Below are 19,823 nucleotides of genomic sequence, written 5' to 3'. Positions count from 1 at the left end.
CGGGCTCAGGCAATCCACTCACCTCAGCCTCCCAAAGCGCGGGATTACAGGCTGAGCCACCAAGCCCGGCTTAAATCCATAGTTTATAATAATGCTAAGGCAAAGAAACAAAAAACCTGGTGGGTCACAATGGGACAAGTTTGTTATTTTTGAAAACTGGTAAATAAAGGGAAAGTATCATTGTCTATCACTGACTAAACAAATGGTAGATGTGGGGAAGTATCTATTTAGAGAACTATTGTAGCTAATAAAATGAAAAAATAATGGTAGAACATCACCATTTTGCCCCAGGTAAATGATCTAGGTATTGATCATCAGTGATTGCTAACATCACAAGAGAGACAACCAGAAATATTTTATGTCTGCTCATGGAAGAATACCAGTGTCACCAATGAAATAGTCTTGCCCAAAAACTTGTACACGGATTCCAACAAGCCTTTAGATACAATTGCCAATTTTTAGGAAAAACTTAGGGCAAAGGAACATCTTAAATGACAGTGGGATGCAATCAGTGAAACCCGGAGTATGGAAAACTGTTGGTCAAAAACAACCTGGTTTCCTCAGTAAACAAGTTGGAAGGAGAAACCTATGGATTAAAACAGACTTGAGACACCTCCCAACTAGTCACTTATTTGGATTCTAATTTAGATATTTAATTTTTAAAATAAAGGGCATTTGAGGCTGTTGGAAATTTGGACATTGACTAAACATAAAAAAATTTTTTATTGATGCAAAAACTCTCAACAAGATTCTAGCAAATCAGATCCAAAAACACATCTCAAAAATCATCCATCATGACCAAGTAGGCTTCGTCCACAGGATGCAGGACTGGTTCAACATCCTCAAGACCATAAATATAATTAAATACATCAACAAATGAAAACAAGAACCACATGATTATGTCATTAGATGCAGAAAAAGCTTTTAATAAGATCCAGCATTCCTTCTTGATAAAAGCCCTCAAACACCTAGGTATAGGAGGAATATACCTCAAAATAGTAAGCTCCATGTAAACTCACAGCTAGTATATTACTAAACAGACAGAAACTGGAAGCATTTCTCCTGAAAACTGGAACAAGACAAGGCTGCCCACTCTCACCCCTCTTGTTCAACATTGTGTTGGAAGTCCTAGCTAGAGCAATTAGATAAGAGAAGGAAATCAGGGGTATCCAAATAGGAAACAAGGAAGTCAAGTTATCCCTCTCTGCTGACAGTATGATCCTATACCTCAAAAATCCAAAAGAATCTGTCAAAAACCTTGCATTGATAAAGGACTTTGGCAAAGTCTCAAGGTACAAAATAAATGTGCGAGAGACAGTTGCATTCTTATACACCAACAACAAGTAGGCAGAGAAGCAAATAAAAAGCACAGTCCATTCACCACAGCCACACAAAAAAATGAAATACCTCGGCATCTTCCTAACCAGAGAAGTGAAAGACCTTTACAATGAGAACTACAAAACACTGCTTAAAGAAATCCAAGAAGACACAAACGAATGGAAAAATATTGCATGCTCATGGATAGTAAGAATCAACATTGTTAAGATGTCCGTCCTACCAAAGGCAATCTACAGATTCAATGCAATACCCATTAAATTACCAACATCATTCTTCTCAGACCTGGAAATGACAGTACAGAAATTCATATGAGAACATAAATGACCACAAATAGTCAAAACAATCCTTAGCAAAAGAAACAAAGCAGGAGGTAGTACATTTTGAGACTTCAAACTTTACTGTAAGGCTATAATAATCAGAACAGCCTGGTATTCATTGGTACAGGAACAGGCATATGGACCAATGGAACAGGATAGAGATTCCAAAAGGAAAGCCTCAATTTCTCAACCAACTCATCTTTGACAAAGCCTCCAACAGCAACCAGTGGGAAGAGGAGAACCTTTTCAGTAGATGGTGCTGGGAAAACTGGCTGATCACATGCAAAAGATTGAAACAAACCCCTACCTATCACCATACACAAAAATTAACTCTAAATGGTCAAAGACCTAAATGTAAAACCTCAAACTAAAAGAATCTTAGAAAATGCAGGAGACATCCTTATGGAAATTAGAGCAGGCAACCAATTCCTGATCAAAACCCCAAGTGCCCATACCATAAGAGATAAGATAGACAAGTGGGACTCCTCAGACTGACAAGCTTCTGCAAAGCAAAAGAAACCATTAAGAAAGTGGGGAGGCAGCCCACAGACTGGGAAAAAATATTTGCCAACTGCATATCTGACAGAGGCCTAATGTCTAGGATATACAAGGAACTCAAACACACCAAAAGGAAAAAAAACAAACACCCCCATTAAAAAGTGGGCAAATGCCATGAAGAGACACTTCTCAAAAGAAGATATATGGGCAGCCAACAGACACATGAAAAAATGCTTAGCCTCACTAATCATCAGAGAAATGCAAATCAAAACCACACTGAGATACCACCTAACCCCAGTTAGAATGACCATCATTAATAAAACAAACAACAACAGATGCTGGCGAGGATGTGGAGAAAAGGAACGCTTCTACACCGCTGGTGGGAATGCAAACTAGTACAGCCTCTTTGGAGGACAGTGTGGTGATTTCTGAGAGAACTAGAAATTGACCTTTCATATGACCCAGCAATCCCCCTACTGGAAATATACCTGGAAGAACTCAAGTCATTCTGCCAGAAAGATACCTGCACACACATGTTTGTTGCAACTCTATTCACAATAGCAAAAACATGGAACCAACCATGCTGCCCATCGAAGCTAGCCTGGATTTTTAAAAATGTGGTACATATATACAATGGAATATTATGCAGCGATAAAGAAGGACAAACATATGGACTTTGCAGCAACTTGGATGAATTCAGAGTCGCTCATATTCAGTGATCTATCACACAAACAAAGAACAGAGTACCACATGCTCTCACTCATAAGCGGACCTTGAACAGTTATCATAATACTATAAGAAAGGGATCGGCAGTAGTGGGAAACTACCGGGGAAGGGGGTGGGATTGGCAGTTGAGGGAAACTGCCAGGGGAGGGAGGGGCACACCTTATCAACAAGGGTACCTGCAAAATGAACATTTGTATACCTAATCCTGAGTTGTACCCTACATCTTTAAAATAAAAAATAATAATAATTTTTTAATTAGAAGTTGAGGCTTTTTTTTTAAGACTTTTGTTTTAGAGATTCATGCTGATATATGTTTAGATGAAATAATATGACTGGGGCTTGCTTCAGAACAGTATAGGCATTGATAGATGGGTGGGCTAAAGATAAAATAAGAATGGCCATAAGTTGATGGTTATTGCAGTATATGGGATTGTAGTTAGATGATTGGTATCATTCACAAGTAATGATCGTTTTGTCCTTTTCTTTTTCAAATGTTTGTATCTCATTTCTTGTAGTACTGCAGGAATTCCCACAACAAAGAATTTTTCAAACAGCAGAAATTTAAGTTTCTATGAGTTATTGTAAGGCCTATGGGTTCTACATAAAATGTCCTTAGTAAACAAATGCCAAAGTTTAAAAAGTAGATGTAAAGTAGTTTTCTTCTAGCCCAAGTTTTCTGTTTATCAGGAATAGATGTCGAGTTTTATCAGACCTTTTTGCACCATTTCTTCCCCATCAAAGCATAAAATTGTGTTGTGTGATGTATAGAGAGAGATTCGTTATGCTATTCACTCTGCTTTTGTGTTTGTTTAAAATTTTTCCATATAATAAAAAATTGAAAAATACAGTTGATCCTCATTTTTCATGAACTGAATATTCCAAACTCACCTACTGGCTAAAATGTATTTGTAAGCCCAAAATTAATACTTGCAGTGCTGTTGTGGTCATTTTTGGTCATGCCAGACATGCTCATGTGCAGAGCAGCAAAAAGCTTGTATCACCCAGTGCACACATTCCCAGTTAAAGTCATATATGGTGATGCTCTGTCTTCATTTTTCAGCCCTTATACCATAAACAAGTTTCCTTTTCATAATGAATTTAATATCATGTTTTGCCTTTTTTTTTGGCAAAGAGATCTTGCTATGTTGCGTACAGGGGCTATTCACAGACACACTCATAGCTACTGCAGCCTCAAACTCCTGGCCTTATATGATCCTCCTTTCTCAGCCTCCTGAATAACTGAAATTACAGATGCATGTACCTTGTCCAGCTTGATTTTGCCTTCTTAAATGGCTCCCAAGTCTGGTCCCTGATGTGTTTTCTAGTGTTCCTAAGCACAAGAAGGCTGTGCTGTGCCTTAGGGAGAAAATGCTTGTGTTAAACTTTGTTTAGGCATGAGTTACAGGACCTTTGGCCTTGAGTTAAGTGTTCATGACTGGACAATATATATTAAATAGGATAGCTTTAAACAGAAACACACACAAAACAAGGTCAAGTATTGATCATTTGACAAAAATATTGTGGCCTTAGGCTCGAAGGAACTTAATTTACCCTAAGATCAATGATTCAGTAGTCCCTAATTCAGTGTTGTGGCAACTCTGTAGTACATAACTATCACAAATAACAAGAATCAACTATATTTAATTGTGATTTATAATAACAGATTTGATATTGAGCCATTTTTGGATTCTTGGAATAAGTTCAGTTTGGCAAAGGTGTCAGTGTACTTTTTTTAGTATAGTGATAGTTCAGCTTTTTTCCAGGTTTTTTTTTTTAATTTTGTATCTATAATCTGTTTTTTATCAGTTTTTAACTAGAAAATTCTATTTTGTTTTTAAATTACAATACTTATGTAAACTATCTAAATAATACATTTACACTTTCATGTGAACTGCTGGGAGGTGGCAGAGTCTTTAAGAGGTGATTGAATCATGAGGGCTCTGCTCTCATGAGTGGATTAATCCCTTCATGGATTAATGTTAATGGATTAATGGGTTATCATGGAGTGGCAGTAGTGGCTCTATAAGGGGAGGAGGAGAGACCTGAACTAGTATACTCAGCCCTCTAACCATGTCATGCTCTGTACTGCCTTGGGGCTCTGCAGAGTCTCCAGCAGCCAGAAGGTCCTCATCAGATATACCTTCTTGACCATGAACTTCCTGGCTTTCAGAACTTTAAAACATAAATTTTGTTTTGTTATAAATTACCCAATTCCAAGTACAGGAAGTCCCCAACATATGAATGAGTTCTGTTCTGAGAGCCCGTTTGCAAGTCCAATTTGTTTTAAGTCCAACTAAGTTTAACCCAGGTATCCAACTAACACAATTGGTTATATACTGTTAACATTTAACAGGCTATACTGACAGCTAGTAGAGAAAAATAATACATTAAAAAACAGGTATGCATTGTTAAAGTTCATAACTTGAAGGTTCATATATAGGGGACTTACTGTGTTCTGTTATAAGCAACAGAAAACAAACTGAAATACTTGCTAATAGTGATTGTCAGTGTTTTCTATTTCCTCCAGTGTAGATCATCTTTAAAAATAAAATCTCATGCTCTGAATTTAAAAAAAACCCTGATTGCTACTACTCCTTTCTTCTTATATCTTATATAGGAAAAATTATATTGATGAATATGACTTTTTTGAAATCATTCATATGCTTTAGCTTCAGAAGTAACAAAACATTAAAACTGAACTTGGAAAAACAATCCATGCTGGCAATTTCAATAGAGCAAAAGCTATGACAAACCGTGAATAAGGAAATGGAAGTGTCAAAATCATAGTATCAAGAATATGACAACCAGAATCCTATTATGCAAATATAAGTCTCTTTATATGACAAATAATACTTTTTTTTTTCTTAAGGGCAGTGTTTTATACCTTTTTTAAAATGAAAATCAGATTTCTTTCAGTAGATTTACTTATAAAATTCCTAAAGTGGCATATGATAAAGACATGAGCAAGGAGAAATTTTTAATCTTTATAGTATGTTAAAATTAGTGTATTTCAAGCATGAAAGCATTTGAGTTTATGTCTGCATATTGAAACAGCAGTTGGAATATCTATGATTACTTTAAAATTTTGGATATACCATATGGAAATCACTGGCACAAAATAATCCTCTCTAAATACTATTCTTCCGAAAAACTTTTATTTCCAAAATAACTAGGTTTTTTGGTAGTCAGATAGTTTAGGATGATGCAAGCCCATTTCAGGAGAAATAATAAATGGAAAATACTTTTAAATGTTTAGGTCTTTGTTATTTTATTCTCTAGTTGATTAATTGATGAAAAATATTAATGTTGAGCATTAGGAAGTTAAGGTACATTATCTAAATAATGAATTCAGGAGCTTACAAGCTAAAAGACAAGAGGGAAGAGGTGAAAACAGTTGCCACACATCTTTAATGTGACATCAAATCTTTGATAATCTGGTTCTCCTGTGAAGGCCCACTTTACTGTTCAGCCACTACCATAATGGAACTGAGAGTAAACCTTTTTTATCCTAACTACTATGTTCTTCAGCTCAGAAATAAAGACTATAAAAGATGTCAAACTTTATTTTCTAAAGCAGTACATCTATATAAATTTAAGCAATAAGTTGCCTCTTCTAAAAACATAAGACTCAAAATGCGACACGAATTTTTAAGTATTAGGAACTTACATTTAGAATATCTGTCTGTTCTTGTACCAGCACCATGCTTTTTTGGTTGCTATAGCCTTATAATATAATTTGAAGTTGAGTAATGTGTTGCCTCCAGCTTTTTTCTTTTTTGCTTAGAATTGCTTTGGCTAGTCTGAAAAAAAAAAATCTGGGTACAATGGAAAACTGAGGTGGGAGGATTGCTTAAGACCAAGAGTTCAAGACCAGCCTGGGCAACATACCAAGACTTTGTCTCTACAAAATGTGACACAATAAAAAAAGCATTAACTAGGCATGGTGGTACATGCCTGTAGTACCAGCTGTCTGGGAGGCTGAAGTCAGAAAATGGCTTGAACCCAGGAGTTCGAGGTTGTGGTAAGCTATGATCACTCTCTGCACTCCATCCTGGGCAACAAAGCAAGACCCTGTCTCAATAAAAAAAAAAAAAAAAAAAGAAAGAAACGGTAAATTAATTAGTTAGCTGTTTTGAATATTGACTTTCTTTTTCTCTTTATAAACTGTCTTCTCTTGGACAGGTCCAAGAAGAAAGATGAATAATGTTTAGTAGCTGAATAATGTTTAGTAGTAATCTGTCCTCTTTTAAAGTTCCTAAATTAGCTTATGCAGTGAAAACTTTACTAAGCGGAGAAATTATATATTTGCTTTTTAGAATTAAAAATAATATATTGATATGGTAAAAATAAAAATTCCTATAGTACAAAAAGATGTAGAATTAAAATAGAAGTCTCACAATCCTATCTCCTCAATCCTATCACAGTCTCTTCCCCCTTAAAGTAACTCTGTTGTTTGTTGTGTATCCTTTCAGAAAAAAAAAATGCATTTACAAGCATGATCATATCCTTTGTTAAATGCACAAAAGAAAGAAAGAATAGTTTTATTTACTAGCACACATGGCAGGGACTTGATCTCAAAAGTACTTGATGGAGAGGTAGTCTGAGTGGACAGCTCTATTTATCAGGAAACCAGTACCAATTTTGTTTGTATGTTTGAGTCTTTTAAAAATTCTTGTAAGTAGATCGTTAAGTTTCTAGTATTTGAAAGTGCTTTGAACACAGAAAGCTTGGGGACCATAGCGTTAGTCACATGCTAATCTTTTTCACTAAATGAAAATCATGTAAATAGAAATGAGTGATAATAGAATTTTTATTCTTTTATATAAATAATAATGTCATTAATATCTTCCGTACTTAGTTTACCTAATATGATGAACGTCTTTCATACTTAATTTCTTTAACATATATTCTGAGAAATGAGAATATTCAGTAAGTCTTTTTTGAGTCAAATATGACATTTTCAAGCCTTTTAATGCTCATTGCTAAATTGTTCTCCAGAAACGGTGTGCAAGTTTACCTGGCCTTCAGCAAGTTAGGAAGAAACGTTTTTACTTAATTCTTCCACGCATTAGATAATACTACCTTTTTAAAACTCTTTACTCGTTTGAGAAGTAAACAGTGTGTAATCAGCTTACGTCTCTTTCTTATATTACTTGCTTTACTTTTATTACCAGTAACTTTTTTTATTCCTTAACTGTATTTGCTTGCTGTGGTTTTCTTTTTCAGGTTACCAGTTCTGGTTTATTGTCTATTTATCTACTAGAATTTCGATGTTCTTTTCTCGTACATTTTTAAGATCTTTATGTATTAAGGGTATTAGCTCTTATACCAGTGATATATCATCCAGCCAGTATTTTTTCCCAGAGTGTTTTGTCTCTTTGATTTATTTTTATATATAGTTGTTCTTCATTTTTAAACTTAGAAAATTCTCCCCTCCTCTGTGGTATAGTTTGATATTCAGTTCCATTTTTTACTCAGTTTATTTTTTATTTTGTTAATCTCCTGAACTCTGTCCAGAATTAGAATGTCTTTTATCTAGCAGGATCTGTTCTCAATACTTATGCTCCATTGATCTGGCTATTTTTGTACTGGTACAGTCGTATGTTCTGAGTGGTTTTATAACATAATATGCTCATGGGACAGGTCTCACTACTTCACCTCTTCTTTTCCCATCTGTTGCCTTTTTATTTTTTATTTTTTTAGTAAGAAGAGATTTAATTTTTAGAATTACATCTAGTAAACACATTCTTCACCCATAATTTGATTTCATGATTTCTTTTTCCTAGCAGGCATGTCACATCTCTGGAGGTGCATTTGCTTCTATGTTTTTAGCCTTCTAGAACTTCCCAGGTTCTCCTGACTGTGTTTAATCTTGAACTGGTCAGAATTTCCTTTCAACTCTAACCTTTCTTCTTCTATACTTACCTCTGGATTGTATAGTTCTCTTTTAAAAGATTTTTTTCTGATTAGAAAAGTAGTATACATTTATTGTAGAAAGTGAGAAAAATACAGAGAACAGAATAATCCCCCAAAATTTCACCATCTGATAATAGACACGTTGTGTTGTTTTTTCCCTGAACAATCAACCTAATATACTTCTTATGCAAGCAAAATAGGGATTATACTTTATATATGGTTTTATCACTTTTTTCCATGTACTAATCTATCATGAGTGTCTACCAAATATTTACTTTTATGTTCTCTATACCCTGCATAGTTCTTATATATAGTCATCCAGCTGTGAAATAGGAATGGTAATCCTCAAATAAGTAGCCAGTGGTAGCGTGCTATTAATAATCATCATCATTAATAGTGAACATTAATTGGAGTCTGTCTCAGGTTTTTCATTCTTCTTATTTTGAATCAGGATCTCTGTCACCCAGACTGGAGTGCAGTGGCATGATCATGGCTCACTGCAGCCCCCACCACCTAGGCTCAGGTGATCCTTCTGCTCAAGTTTCCCAAGTGGCTGGGACTATAGGCACATGTCACTGCATCTGGCAAATTTTTAATTTTTTGTAGAGACAGGCTCTCACTATGTTGCCCAAGCTAGTCTAACTCCTAGGCTCAAAAAATCCCCTACTTGGACCTTCCAGAGTGCAGGAATTACAGGCATAAACCACTCTGCCCAGTCTCAACTTTAAACATATAGAATCCTTAAGGTTATAGGAGAAAATCCTGTGAGTAATATACTATTGTTTTTCTCCATATTCCAGATGAAGAACTGAAATATAAATTGGTTTAATAATTTTTCCACAGACATAGGAAGTGATAGGATAGGATAGGGTCCCAGGCCTTTTGATTTCAAATCTTTTTTACTTTTTTTTTTTTTTAACCGAAGGCATGCACTAAATGTTACTCCCTAGCGCTGACCCCTAGAATTTTCTTGTGCTCAACATTTATAAGTCCTTCAGAGCTCTCACTTTCTCTTTCCGGGTCTTTTGTGTAGTGTTGGAGTTGTCACTGGATGGCTTTATAATGTAGCTGGATCTGTGCTGCCACTGCATTATTAGAACAACTAAAGTACTCTGACTATATCATGGTTTAGCCTAGCACTGTCATCTGCATGTTACCTTGCATTTTACACTAACATTCTGTTCTAAATGGGAAAATGTCTGGCTGTGGGTTCAGCAGTAATTCCTAGGATAATGCCATTTTGATTCATCTGCAAGTTTCTCTGGTTAAAATCCTTTATCCATAAGGTATTTTAAAATCCCTTTGAATTTGTTTAGTTAATGCAACTTTCTTTTTAAAGATTTTACTTTGTGACTGGACATATTCCAAAGGAAAAGGGAAAATTAGAGGGTCTTTTTAGTGGTAAAAACCTGCCAATCATGTAGAGTCAATGGATTATGTCGGTGTTGACACTTTGTTTGCAACCTGTCTTTTTTTTACTCATGATTTCTGTCTGATTTGCATTTCAAAATACAGTGTATTGGAAGTAATAACTGTAAGTCTACTTGCATTTTTCTTTCCTTTTTTTCTTTACAAGGCTAATTCTTAATGTACAAGATAATTCTCCATTTAAACACCAAAATCTTCCTTTGATGTTTTGTAAGACAATCTGATGTGAAAAGTGGTTTTAAAGAGATTTAACTCATTTTTTATGAGGAAGTAGTTTCCTAGAATTTGATCAGAGACTTTAAAAGGATCTATTTTGGAGAAAAAGGGATGTCACAAGGATACATATTAACTGAACTGTATTATGAATAATATTTTTCAGAAGATTAAGAATAAGGAATGACAGTTCTTTATAAAAAGAGGGGGAGTCAAGAGGCCCAGTATATGTAAAAATGAAACTGGTGATAGGACTTAAAGAGAATAATCTTTTAGAGTCAGAGTAACTTAATTGGAGAGAAAAAAAATGTAGGACCATTATAAAAGATGAAATCTTAGGAAGATGATAAAGGAAAAATGAGGAAAACAGAACATGAAAGGAATGAGCCTGTCAATCTAAATGCTCTTTAAATACACTTTGGCAGGAAGAAGCTATAGATGGATCACCCCATAGAACACTTGTGTCCTTGTTATTATGCACTTTATTAATGCTTTTGTGGTTGCATTACTGAAATTTCCATGGACATTAGTACAGCATCTTTGTCTGTAGAATATACTAGCTATTGAATGAATGCTGAAAGTGATGTGAAGTTATTTGAATTTATTTAATGAATCAATGCCATGACAAAATAATTTTCTTTATTTAGAATTTTTTTGAAATTAATGATTTGCCTGTGTTCTGATAACAAACATGTTAAAAGCACTTTTGTGTTACTCATAGTAGGAACTTGGGTTTCTTTAAGGTTTGTCAGTTGCATATGAGTATTTTACTGAAGGCCGAATGGATAGGATATACATGTATGCGCCTGATGAGTATGGTAAATTTTGGCCTAGTTTTAAAATGGAGAGCATTTTCTTTCTTTGTAAAACCTGAAGTAGCATGTCCTTAATACATGTGCATTTTTTCTGTCTTATTCAGGGAAACAGTGCTTCTTAGTCCTACGTCAGCAGCAGTTTAATGTCCAGGCTCTGGTGGCAGTGGGAGACCATGCAAGCAAGCAGATGGTTAAATTTGCTGCCAAGTAAGTAAGCAATTATATCCTGTTGTCAGAATAAACAATGGTGGGAACCAAGACTCCCAGGGGTTTGGACCATTTTCATACATTAACATCAATGCTTCGTTTGTTTAAAAATGTAGTTATTTAAATTGTCAGTTCAGTGTTGCTGAATACATTAAACTTACAAAAGAGAAAATATGGAGCACAGGCCTGAAATTCATTGGAACTGCTGAAGCAGCACTCTCTACAGACAAGTCACATTTACTTTCAAGTAGAGTAACAAAAAGCCTGGCAGCCTCAACATAGCAGAGCAACTTTATTTTGTTGTGTTTGTTGAGCTTCATTTCCTCCCTCCCTCCCCCAGTTTGACATTTGCATATTAAGCAACAGGTTTTCTAAGTAAATAATAAAAGTATGTAAAATAAAAGAATGGAGTTTTGCAAATGTTTCCCTCCCAAAGAAAGGTAGAATATTGTAATGTGTTGAATCTTTTAACTTTGATATAAAAAGGGTTTAGGAGGAAAAGGGTTAAATTGACTTTTCTTCCTCTAAAAGACTTGCTGCCTGGCCCAGAGTTCCTGTAGAAGCACATTGTTTTGTTCAGTTTGCAAGAAGCGGGATATAGAGATATAATTGTGGTTGTACATGCTGTGGCTTTAAGGTAATAAGTGTAGTTTTCCCTGATAGTTGTTGATGTGACTAGTTTGATTTCATGTTTTTTTGTTTGTTTGTTTGTTTTATTTAAGTGGATTTATTTATTTATTTATTTATTTTTGAGTTGGAGTCTCTCTGTCACCCAGGGTGGAGGGCAGTGGCACGCTCTTGGCCACCGCAGCGTCATCCTGCTGGGCTCAGGCGATCTTTCCGCCTCAGCCTTCCAAGTAACTGGAACTACAGGCATGCGCCACCATGCTTGGCTAATTTTTTTTTTATTGTTTATTGTAGAGGTGAGGGCTCGCCAAATTGCCCAGGCTGGTCTTGAACCTGCGGGCTCAGGCAGTCCACTCACCTAGGCCTCCTACAGTGCTGGGATTACAGGCATGAGCCACCACTCATTGAGTGAGCCTTAATTGGAATTTTATTTCCATGATAATGATCTAAGGAAATGTGGGAAAATGGATGGTTTTTACATTTTTAAGTAATAAAGTAGTTTTTAGAGATGGGTCTCATTCTGTTACTCAGGCTGTATGTAGCTCACTGTAACCTCAAACTCCTGGCCTTGAGCAGTCCTCCAGCCTAAACTCCTGAGTAGCTAGGACTAACAGGCACATGGCACCACATATGGTTACATTTTTTTTAATTTTTATTTTGTAGAAACAGGCACATGGCACCACATGTGGTTACATTTTTTTTAATTTTTATTTTGTAGAGATGAGATCTCACTGTATTGCCTAGACTGGTTTCAAACTCCTGTCTTCAAGCCATCTTCCTGCCTCAGCCTCCCAAAGTACTAGGATTACAGGAATGAGTCACCATGCTCAGCCCCAAGTAATAAAATAATTTCATAGGTGGTGTAAATGCCTTTTTAAGAAAGAAATGCAATCAGAGTAAATATTATATTTTTTCTTTTAATTTGAAAGATCTCTGCTCTTTAGATGGATGCTTTCAAAGATGGGTTATTATAGATGGAATTAGGAATTTTAGAATTAGGAAAAACTAAAAGATTATCTAATTCGATATCTAATAAATATCTAATTTATGTTTGAGCCCTCCCTGGCCCTCCAGCCCAGTGCTTTACATATGGTAGGTGCTTAGCAACTGGTTTGGGTTTAGAGATTTATTTCTCAAATTCAGTCTTACTGTATCATAGTAATCCCTGCACTCAGGCCTAAAAACTTCCGTGCCACAAATCACCTCAGTCTGTTGATGAGTTCGGTGGCATATTAAACCACTCGTACAGTAGCCCCACCTCTTCCTGTCTCCAGTCCTGCTGCTAAGAGAATGCCACTTTCATGTCTTCTGCCCGTGTGTTCTGGTAATTAGGTTTGCTCATTTTCATCCTCTAGTCAATGAAGGTGTGCGCTTTGGTACATTTGTCATCTAGACTTTCAGGGTCAATGTATATTCCGTGAAGTGGAACATAAATGAGCTTGGTCCCTGGAAATAAACTTTACATAGAGAACCTTCTATAAAAGGAAAAAAAGATGGCCCTGAAAAGACATATATGCTAAATTCTATTAAATATACTGAAAAAATACTGGAAAAGTCAACCTTAAATCAATAAACAAGTAACCCTTATGGTTATTGCCTTTTATAATATAATAATTTGGTTCTGAAAACTAATATAGGAGACAGACAGTTCTCTGGAGAATATATTTTTCTATTAAACTACCTCAGAGCCGTGCTCGGTGGCTCAGCCTGTAATCCCGCGCCTTTGGGAGGTTGAGGTGAGTAGATTGCCTGAGCCCGCGGGTTCGAGACCCGCCTGGGCAGCGAGACCTCATCTCTACAATTAATCAAAAAAATCAGCCGGGCGTGGTAGCGCGCGCCTATAGTTCCAGTTACTCGGAAAGCTGAGGCAGAAGGATCGCTGGAGCCCAGCAGGTCGAGGCTGCGGTGGCCGGGAGCGACCACTGCACTCCAGTCTGGGCGACAGAGTGAGACTCCAACTCAAAAAAATAAAAATAAACTACCTCCGTGTTACTTTCTCTTTTTTTTTTTTGAGTCAGGGAATCCCACTCTGTGCTGCCCACGTTGAAGTGCAGTGACTCGATCACGGTTCACTGCAGTCTCAAATTTCCAGACTCAAGTTATCCTTCTGCCGCAGCCTCCCAAGTAGCTGGGACTACAGGTGCACACCACTATACCTTGCTATTTTTTAAATTTTTTGTAGAGAAAAGATTTCACCATGTTCCCAGGCTGGTCTTGAACTCCTGGGCTCAAGCAATCCTCTTACCTCAGCCTTCCAGAGTGCTGGGATTAGAGGCGTAAACCACCATTCCCAGCCTCAGTGTTGCATTTCTAAAGAAAAGATTCTAGTCTAAAAGTCTTTTAAAAATCTCATTTACCCATAATATTCACTGAAAAGCATTCTACTGACAAGTGGACAATCAATTCATGTGGTTTCTTTAGAAAGTAGTCCACATATAAATTAGACAAGGGAAGAATTTAGGTAATTTAGCCTAGATTTTATAATTCCTGAAGTGAAACTCAGTCAAGATCTAAATGCAATTCAGGCTTAACAATTTAAGTTGTGACTTGATTTATTTTTTTTAAAGCAAAGAGTATGTAGCTATATTTAGTCATTTAATAAAACCTGGATAATTAGCAATTGTGGGAAAAGGTTGAGCTATTAGAAATTATGAAGGCTTTGACTGGTTATATACTGGTGAATGGAGCCAATTTTATACAATAGGCTCAACATGTGGTACATAGATTATAATTATTTAACTTTTGGCACTGAAGTGTTAAGGAATCAAACCTGAGTAATTACAAGTAGGTGAGATAATGTTTTTTGCTACCTTGTAAAAGAAAGTTGTATGGCTAAGACCCTAGTAAAAAATAATGGTTTTTTTAGTTTTTGTGGTTAAGATAATTTTCTTAGGAACCAATATTTTATGCTCCAGATGGGTCAGTCACTTTGGTCTTTTTTTTTTTTAAGTGACAAGGTTTCACTCTGTCATCCAAGCTAGAGTATAGTGGTGCCGTGCCATCATAGTTCACTGCAGCCTTGAACTTCTTGTCTCAAGTGATCCTCCTACCTCAGCCTCCTGAGTAGCTGGGATTACAGTCATACATCATCATACCCAGCTACTTTTTAAAATTGTTTTAGAAATGTGGTTTCACTATGTGCCAAAGCTGGTCTCGAACTCCTGGCCTCAAGCAATCCTCCCATCTAGGCCTCTCAAAATGCTGGGATTATAGGTGTGAACCTCCATGCCTGGCCTTTGTCTTTTTTATGTGATATTAGACTGTACTTCTAAGTTAGTTCAGAAATCTTTATCCTTCTTGGTAGTAAAAGTTTAAGGCACATGTACAAGCACTTTTAGAACTTATTTAGGAAAAAAATGTATGAGTTTTTTCTTCATCCTTCATTGTTTTTCCTAAAAATTATCATTACCTGCTAGTCTTAACATAAACTGTTTTATTTAAAATGGGTGTGCATTGACTCCATTGTGAAAAGAAAGATTAAGGCAGCTTTTATACATTTATCTTTTTTTTTTTTTTTTTTTTTGAGTTGGAGTCTCACTCTGTCGCCCAGACTGGAGTGCAGTGGCCGCTCACGGCCACCGCAGCTTCGGCCTGCTGGGCTCCGGCGATCCTTCCGCCTCAGCCTTGCAAGTAGCCGGAATTACAGGCATGCACCACCATGCCCGGCTGATTTTTTTATTTATTGTAGAGACGAGGTCTCGCTGCCCAGGCGGGTCTCGAACCCGTGGGCTCAGGCAATTCACTCACCTCAGCCTCCCAAAGGCATGGGATTACAGGCTGAGCCACCGAGCCCAGCTATACATTTATCTTTGTGGTCACCAGCTCTAGCAGTACTGTTTGATTAGCTGGCAGTTCTATAAAACAAAAAATCTGAAGGTATAAGGTTATTGTTGAATCATCAGTAACAATAAAAAATTCTTCTATTTTATATTAACAGATGAAAAGTTTTAAAACTCAAAAAAAAAAAATTTTGTAACCTGCTGTGGTCTAACTACTACATTCACTGTTGTTATTATTGTTACTCACTAACTATATTTATTGTTCCATCCTGCAGAAACTTTAACTTCACATGGACTTTCTATGCTTTTAAGCATGGAAGATAATTCAGTTTTCCAACAAGTACCAGTAATACTTCAGTTATTTACTAAAATTTTTTAAACATTTGAAAGTAAAGTTTTCTAATTATCTCTTCAAATGAGTTTTTTTAAGATATTTGACTTAAAATTTTTTCGATCTCTTTTTAGTGACGTTCTTTATCATTTCTGCCATGTTATTTGGTTTGGAGCAAAATAGTGCAGTCATTTATTAAATTAATATTTCTTGAGGGATACATGCTCTTTTTTGCTCTCTACTTAAGTCTATACTTGCCAGAAGTTTCTTTTTCAGTGCTAGTTTTATCTAAAACCTTTAATGACTTTCTACTTCCAACTATGTCCAATATTCGTTCTGCCTGCTGGTTCCCTCATGACAGTGTTATTTCCCACTACTTCCCTGTCTAAGTTGGGCAGACTCTCCATGCCTGCAGTGATTTCTCTTCTTGCTTTACTCCTTATTCAAAGGCACTGACTTTATTCATTAAATCTTCATTCTTTGTCATGTAGTTTAAGCTTATATCCTTCATGATCCTAATTGATTGGGTTCTCTGTTCCCTCTTAGGGGTCTACAGATATATTCTTAAGAGACTAGGAATTTTCTATATATGTATTTTTAAATTTTATTATACATTTTGATGATAATCTTAAAGTTATATTAAGTATTATTCCATATGATCTTACAGGTCCATATACAACTGAAAACTGCCTTGTGAAATTAGTGCTTCCCTTAACATTTACTAACACATTTACAATTGTGTTCAGGCCAACAAGCCAAATGATATCCATGTTCTGCATAAATGAAAGTTTCACAGTAGCTTGAATCAAAACATATGCTTAAGCTGGGTTACCAGATAGTACTTGGTAATTAGGGGCTTTCTGAACTCACAAAAGCCTGTAACATTCAAGCAGATGTATTGAATTTTATTTTTGTCTGTACAGGGGCAGCAGCAGATCACTAATAGTATAATGGTTTTCATGCAAGGAAAAATTTTTCTATTTTTTGGTTCCAGTAGTTACCAGATTGGATATTTGATAATCCACTTGATGCATATTTCAACTAAGAATGTTACATTATTAACTTTTACTTGAACAGAATAGCTTTATAAAATGATCCACTGATACATTATTTAAATTGTCATTCTTGGCTTGCTTTTTACAGAATTTTGATTAATTACGACGCCTAAGTATTCTGAACCTACCTTAATTTTTTATAACTGTGAACAGGCATTCTTCACATTATTAGCATTGAAGTCAATATAGAAACATTAAATATAGAACTGGTTCTGAGGCAACAAGCTTTATACAATAAACCAAATATCAGCAATTTAGTTTTAGTAAAACTGTAAATATAATTGATTTGGATTTTGTTTTTATTTTTAAACATTTTTATTTTAAAGTTAAGGGCTATAAACATAAGCACTTATACTGGTTTTGTATTTTTAGGTAATTAAGCATCATAATAAAACTAATTTAAGTGATTAGTGAGGGTCACTGACATTTTTTGTTCTCCTAAAGAGTCCATCTAGAAATTTTAGAACTCCTGGTCTGTGTCATATTGAGTAGTACATATTTTCCACCAAACTTATTTTAGTCTCAGAATTCTTGAGGTTTTAGTGGAGAAAACAAGTTTATAAAATTTCATCATAGAACTACTATGATGATTTAAATCTTTAATTTTTGCAAAATAGCCAGAGTTTCAGAAAACTCAGGGACTTGACTCTCCAGTAACTGGTGACAAAGAGTCTTTGACTAGTCAGACTCAACTCAGACTTCTTTAAACTCTCTGCTCAACCAACTCTTGACCTTTTTTACTTCATGCTCACCTTTGCATTGTTCAATATTTTTTTATTTTCTTTGAGTTGGGATTTCATTCTGTTGCCCAGACTGGAGTACAGTGGCACAATCACAGCTCACCGCAGCCTCCAGCTTCTAGACTTGAGTGATCCTTCCACCTCAGCCTCCTGGAGTAACTGGGACATAGACAGGCGCACCACCAGGCTCAGCTAATTTTTTAAAAATATTTTTTGTAGAGACGAAGTCTCTCTGTGCTGCCCTGGATGGTCTCGAGTTGCTGGGCTCAAGCAATTCTCCCACCTCGGCCTCCCAAAATACTGAAATTAGAGATGTGAACCACCACACCCAGCCTGTATTGTTCAATTTTAGCAAGAACACTGCTATGTCACTTTAATCAGAACCCCTATCTCCCATTTCAATATCTGATCACCCTCCATACCCAATTTGGTTTCTCAGTCTCCACTATCTCTAAGGTGATGTCTGAGCAAGAATTCTGTTAGGTCGCTTTAGCCAGACTCTCCCCATGCCTCTGATGTCTCCTCTTAGTAATTTTCCCCACTAACTCCCTCCCTGCTCCTTGGCTGTAAATTCCTAATTGCCTATACTGTGTTCAACGTTGTGCCTGGTTCTGTACTGGAAGCTCTTTTCTCCTGTTGCAGTAGTCTTGAATAAAATCTGTTTCTACCACTTTAACTACTTTCTAACTCAGGTTTTCTTTGATACTAGCCATGTGACTTCATAAATCATTTACTATTTGCTGTCTCACCTCATTCTTCAGAACTAAGACCCTTCTTCAACCATCATTTCTACTTGCCTGGGATCTATAAAAGTCTAAAATCTAGTGTGTTTCTAACTCACTATAATTGAAAGAAGTTCTTGACTTATAAGCAAAGCTTATGCTTTTATTATCAAAAGATGGTTTATTACTTTTTAGAGTACTCACCTAACTTTTTTGGGGGATGCTATTCTGATTTAACTGGCAAATATGTGGTTTTTTTAATCTTTGGACATTTTGCAGTTCTTTGCCTCAGTGAATTTTAGGGGATGCTATTCTGATTTAACTGGCAAATATGTGGTTTTTTAAAATCTTTGGACATTTTGCAGTTCTTTGCCTCAGTTCTTTGCCTCATTTAATTGACAACCTTGAAACATTTTTTGTTGATTAACATTATTTGAGAAACTGGTGTATACCAACTTTATGGACTGCTTTTTTTTTTTTTTTTTTTTTTTTTTGAGTTGGAGTCTCACTGTGTCACCTAGACTGAAGTACAGTGGCACACTCATGGCCACCGCAGCTTCGACCTGCTGGGTTCAGGCAATCCTTTCGCCTCAGCCTTCCAAGTAGCTGAAACTACAGGTGCATGCTACCACGCCCGGTTAATTTTTATTTATTTATTTATTGTAGAGACGAGGTCTCGCCAAGTTGCCCGGGCTGTTAAGGGGAAATAAATGGAAATCATTTAGAAAAATATGAGCTGATGATTACCCAGACTTCTTTAAACTCTCTGCTCAACCAACTCTTTTTTTACTTCATGTTTGTCTCTGCTTTGTTCAACATTTTAAAATTTTCTTTGAGTTGGGATTTCATTCTGTTGCCTAGACTGGAGCAATAATAAACATACATGTGCAGGTATCTTTTTCATAGAGTGATTTGAGTTGCTTTGGGTATATTCCTAGTAGGGGTGTTGCGGGGTCATATGGAAGGTTGATTTTTAGATCTTTTAGGAATCGCCAAACTTTTCCACAGAGGTTGGTATCTTATTTTATTTTTAAAAATTTTAATAAATTGTCTCAAACTCCTGGCTTTAAGCGATCGTCCTGCCTCATCCTCCCAAAGTGCTGGGATTACA

General features: G+C 36.1%; 1 protein-coding gene across 2 annotated transcripts in view; it reads left to right on the top strand.

Moving 5' to 3' along the window:
- DARS (aspartyl-tRNA synthetase) overlaps positions 1 to 19,823 on the top strand; it is a 77,653-nt gene that overhangs the window by 11,978 nt on the left and 45,852 nt on the right. For both annotated transcript variants that reach the window (XM_008060783.2, XM_008060784.2), the window contains exon 4: positions 11,356 to 11,458. In XM_008060783.2, the coding sequence (XP_008058974.1) occupies positions 11,356 to 11,458 (103 nt within the window). The remainder of the gene's footprint in view (positions 1 to 11,355; positions 11,459 to 19,823) is intronic.

The sequence above is a fragment of the Carlito syrichta genome, unplaced genomic scaffold (genome assembly GCF_000164805.1).
Source record: "Carlito syrichta isolate Samal-C Ts95f unplaced genomic scaffold, Tarsius_syrichta-2.0.1 Scaffold304727, whole genome shotgun sequence".
In the NCBI taxonomy this organism is placed as follows: Eukaryota; Metazoa; Chordata; class Mammalia; order Primates; family Tarsiidae; genus Carlito; species Carlito syrichta.
Note: the sequence above shows the minus strand (reverse complement) of the source record. Positions and strands in the feature narration are given on the sequence as shown.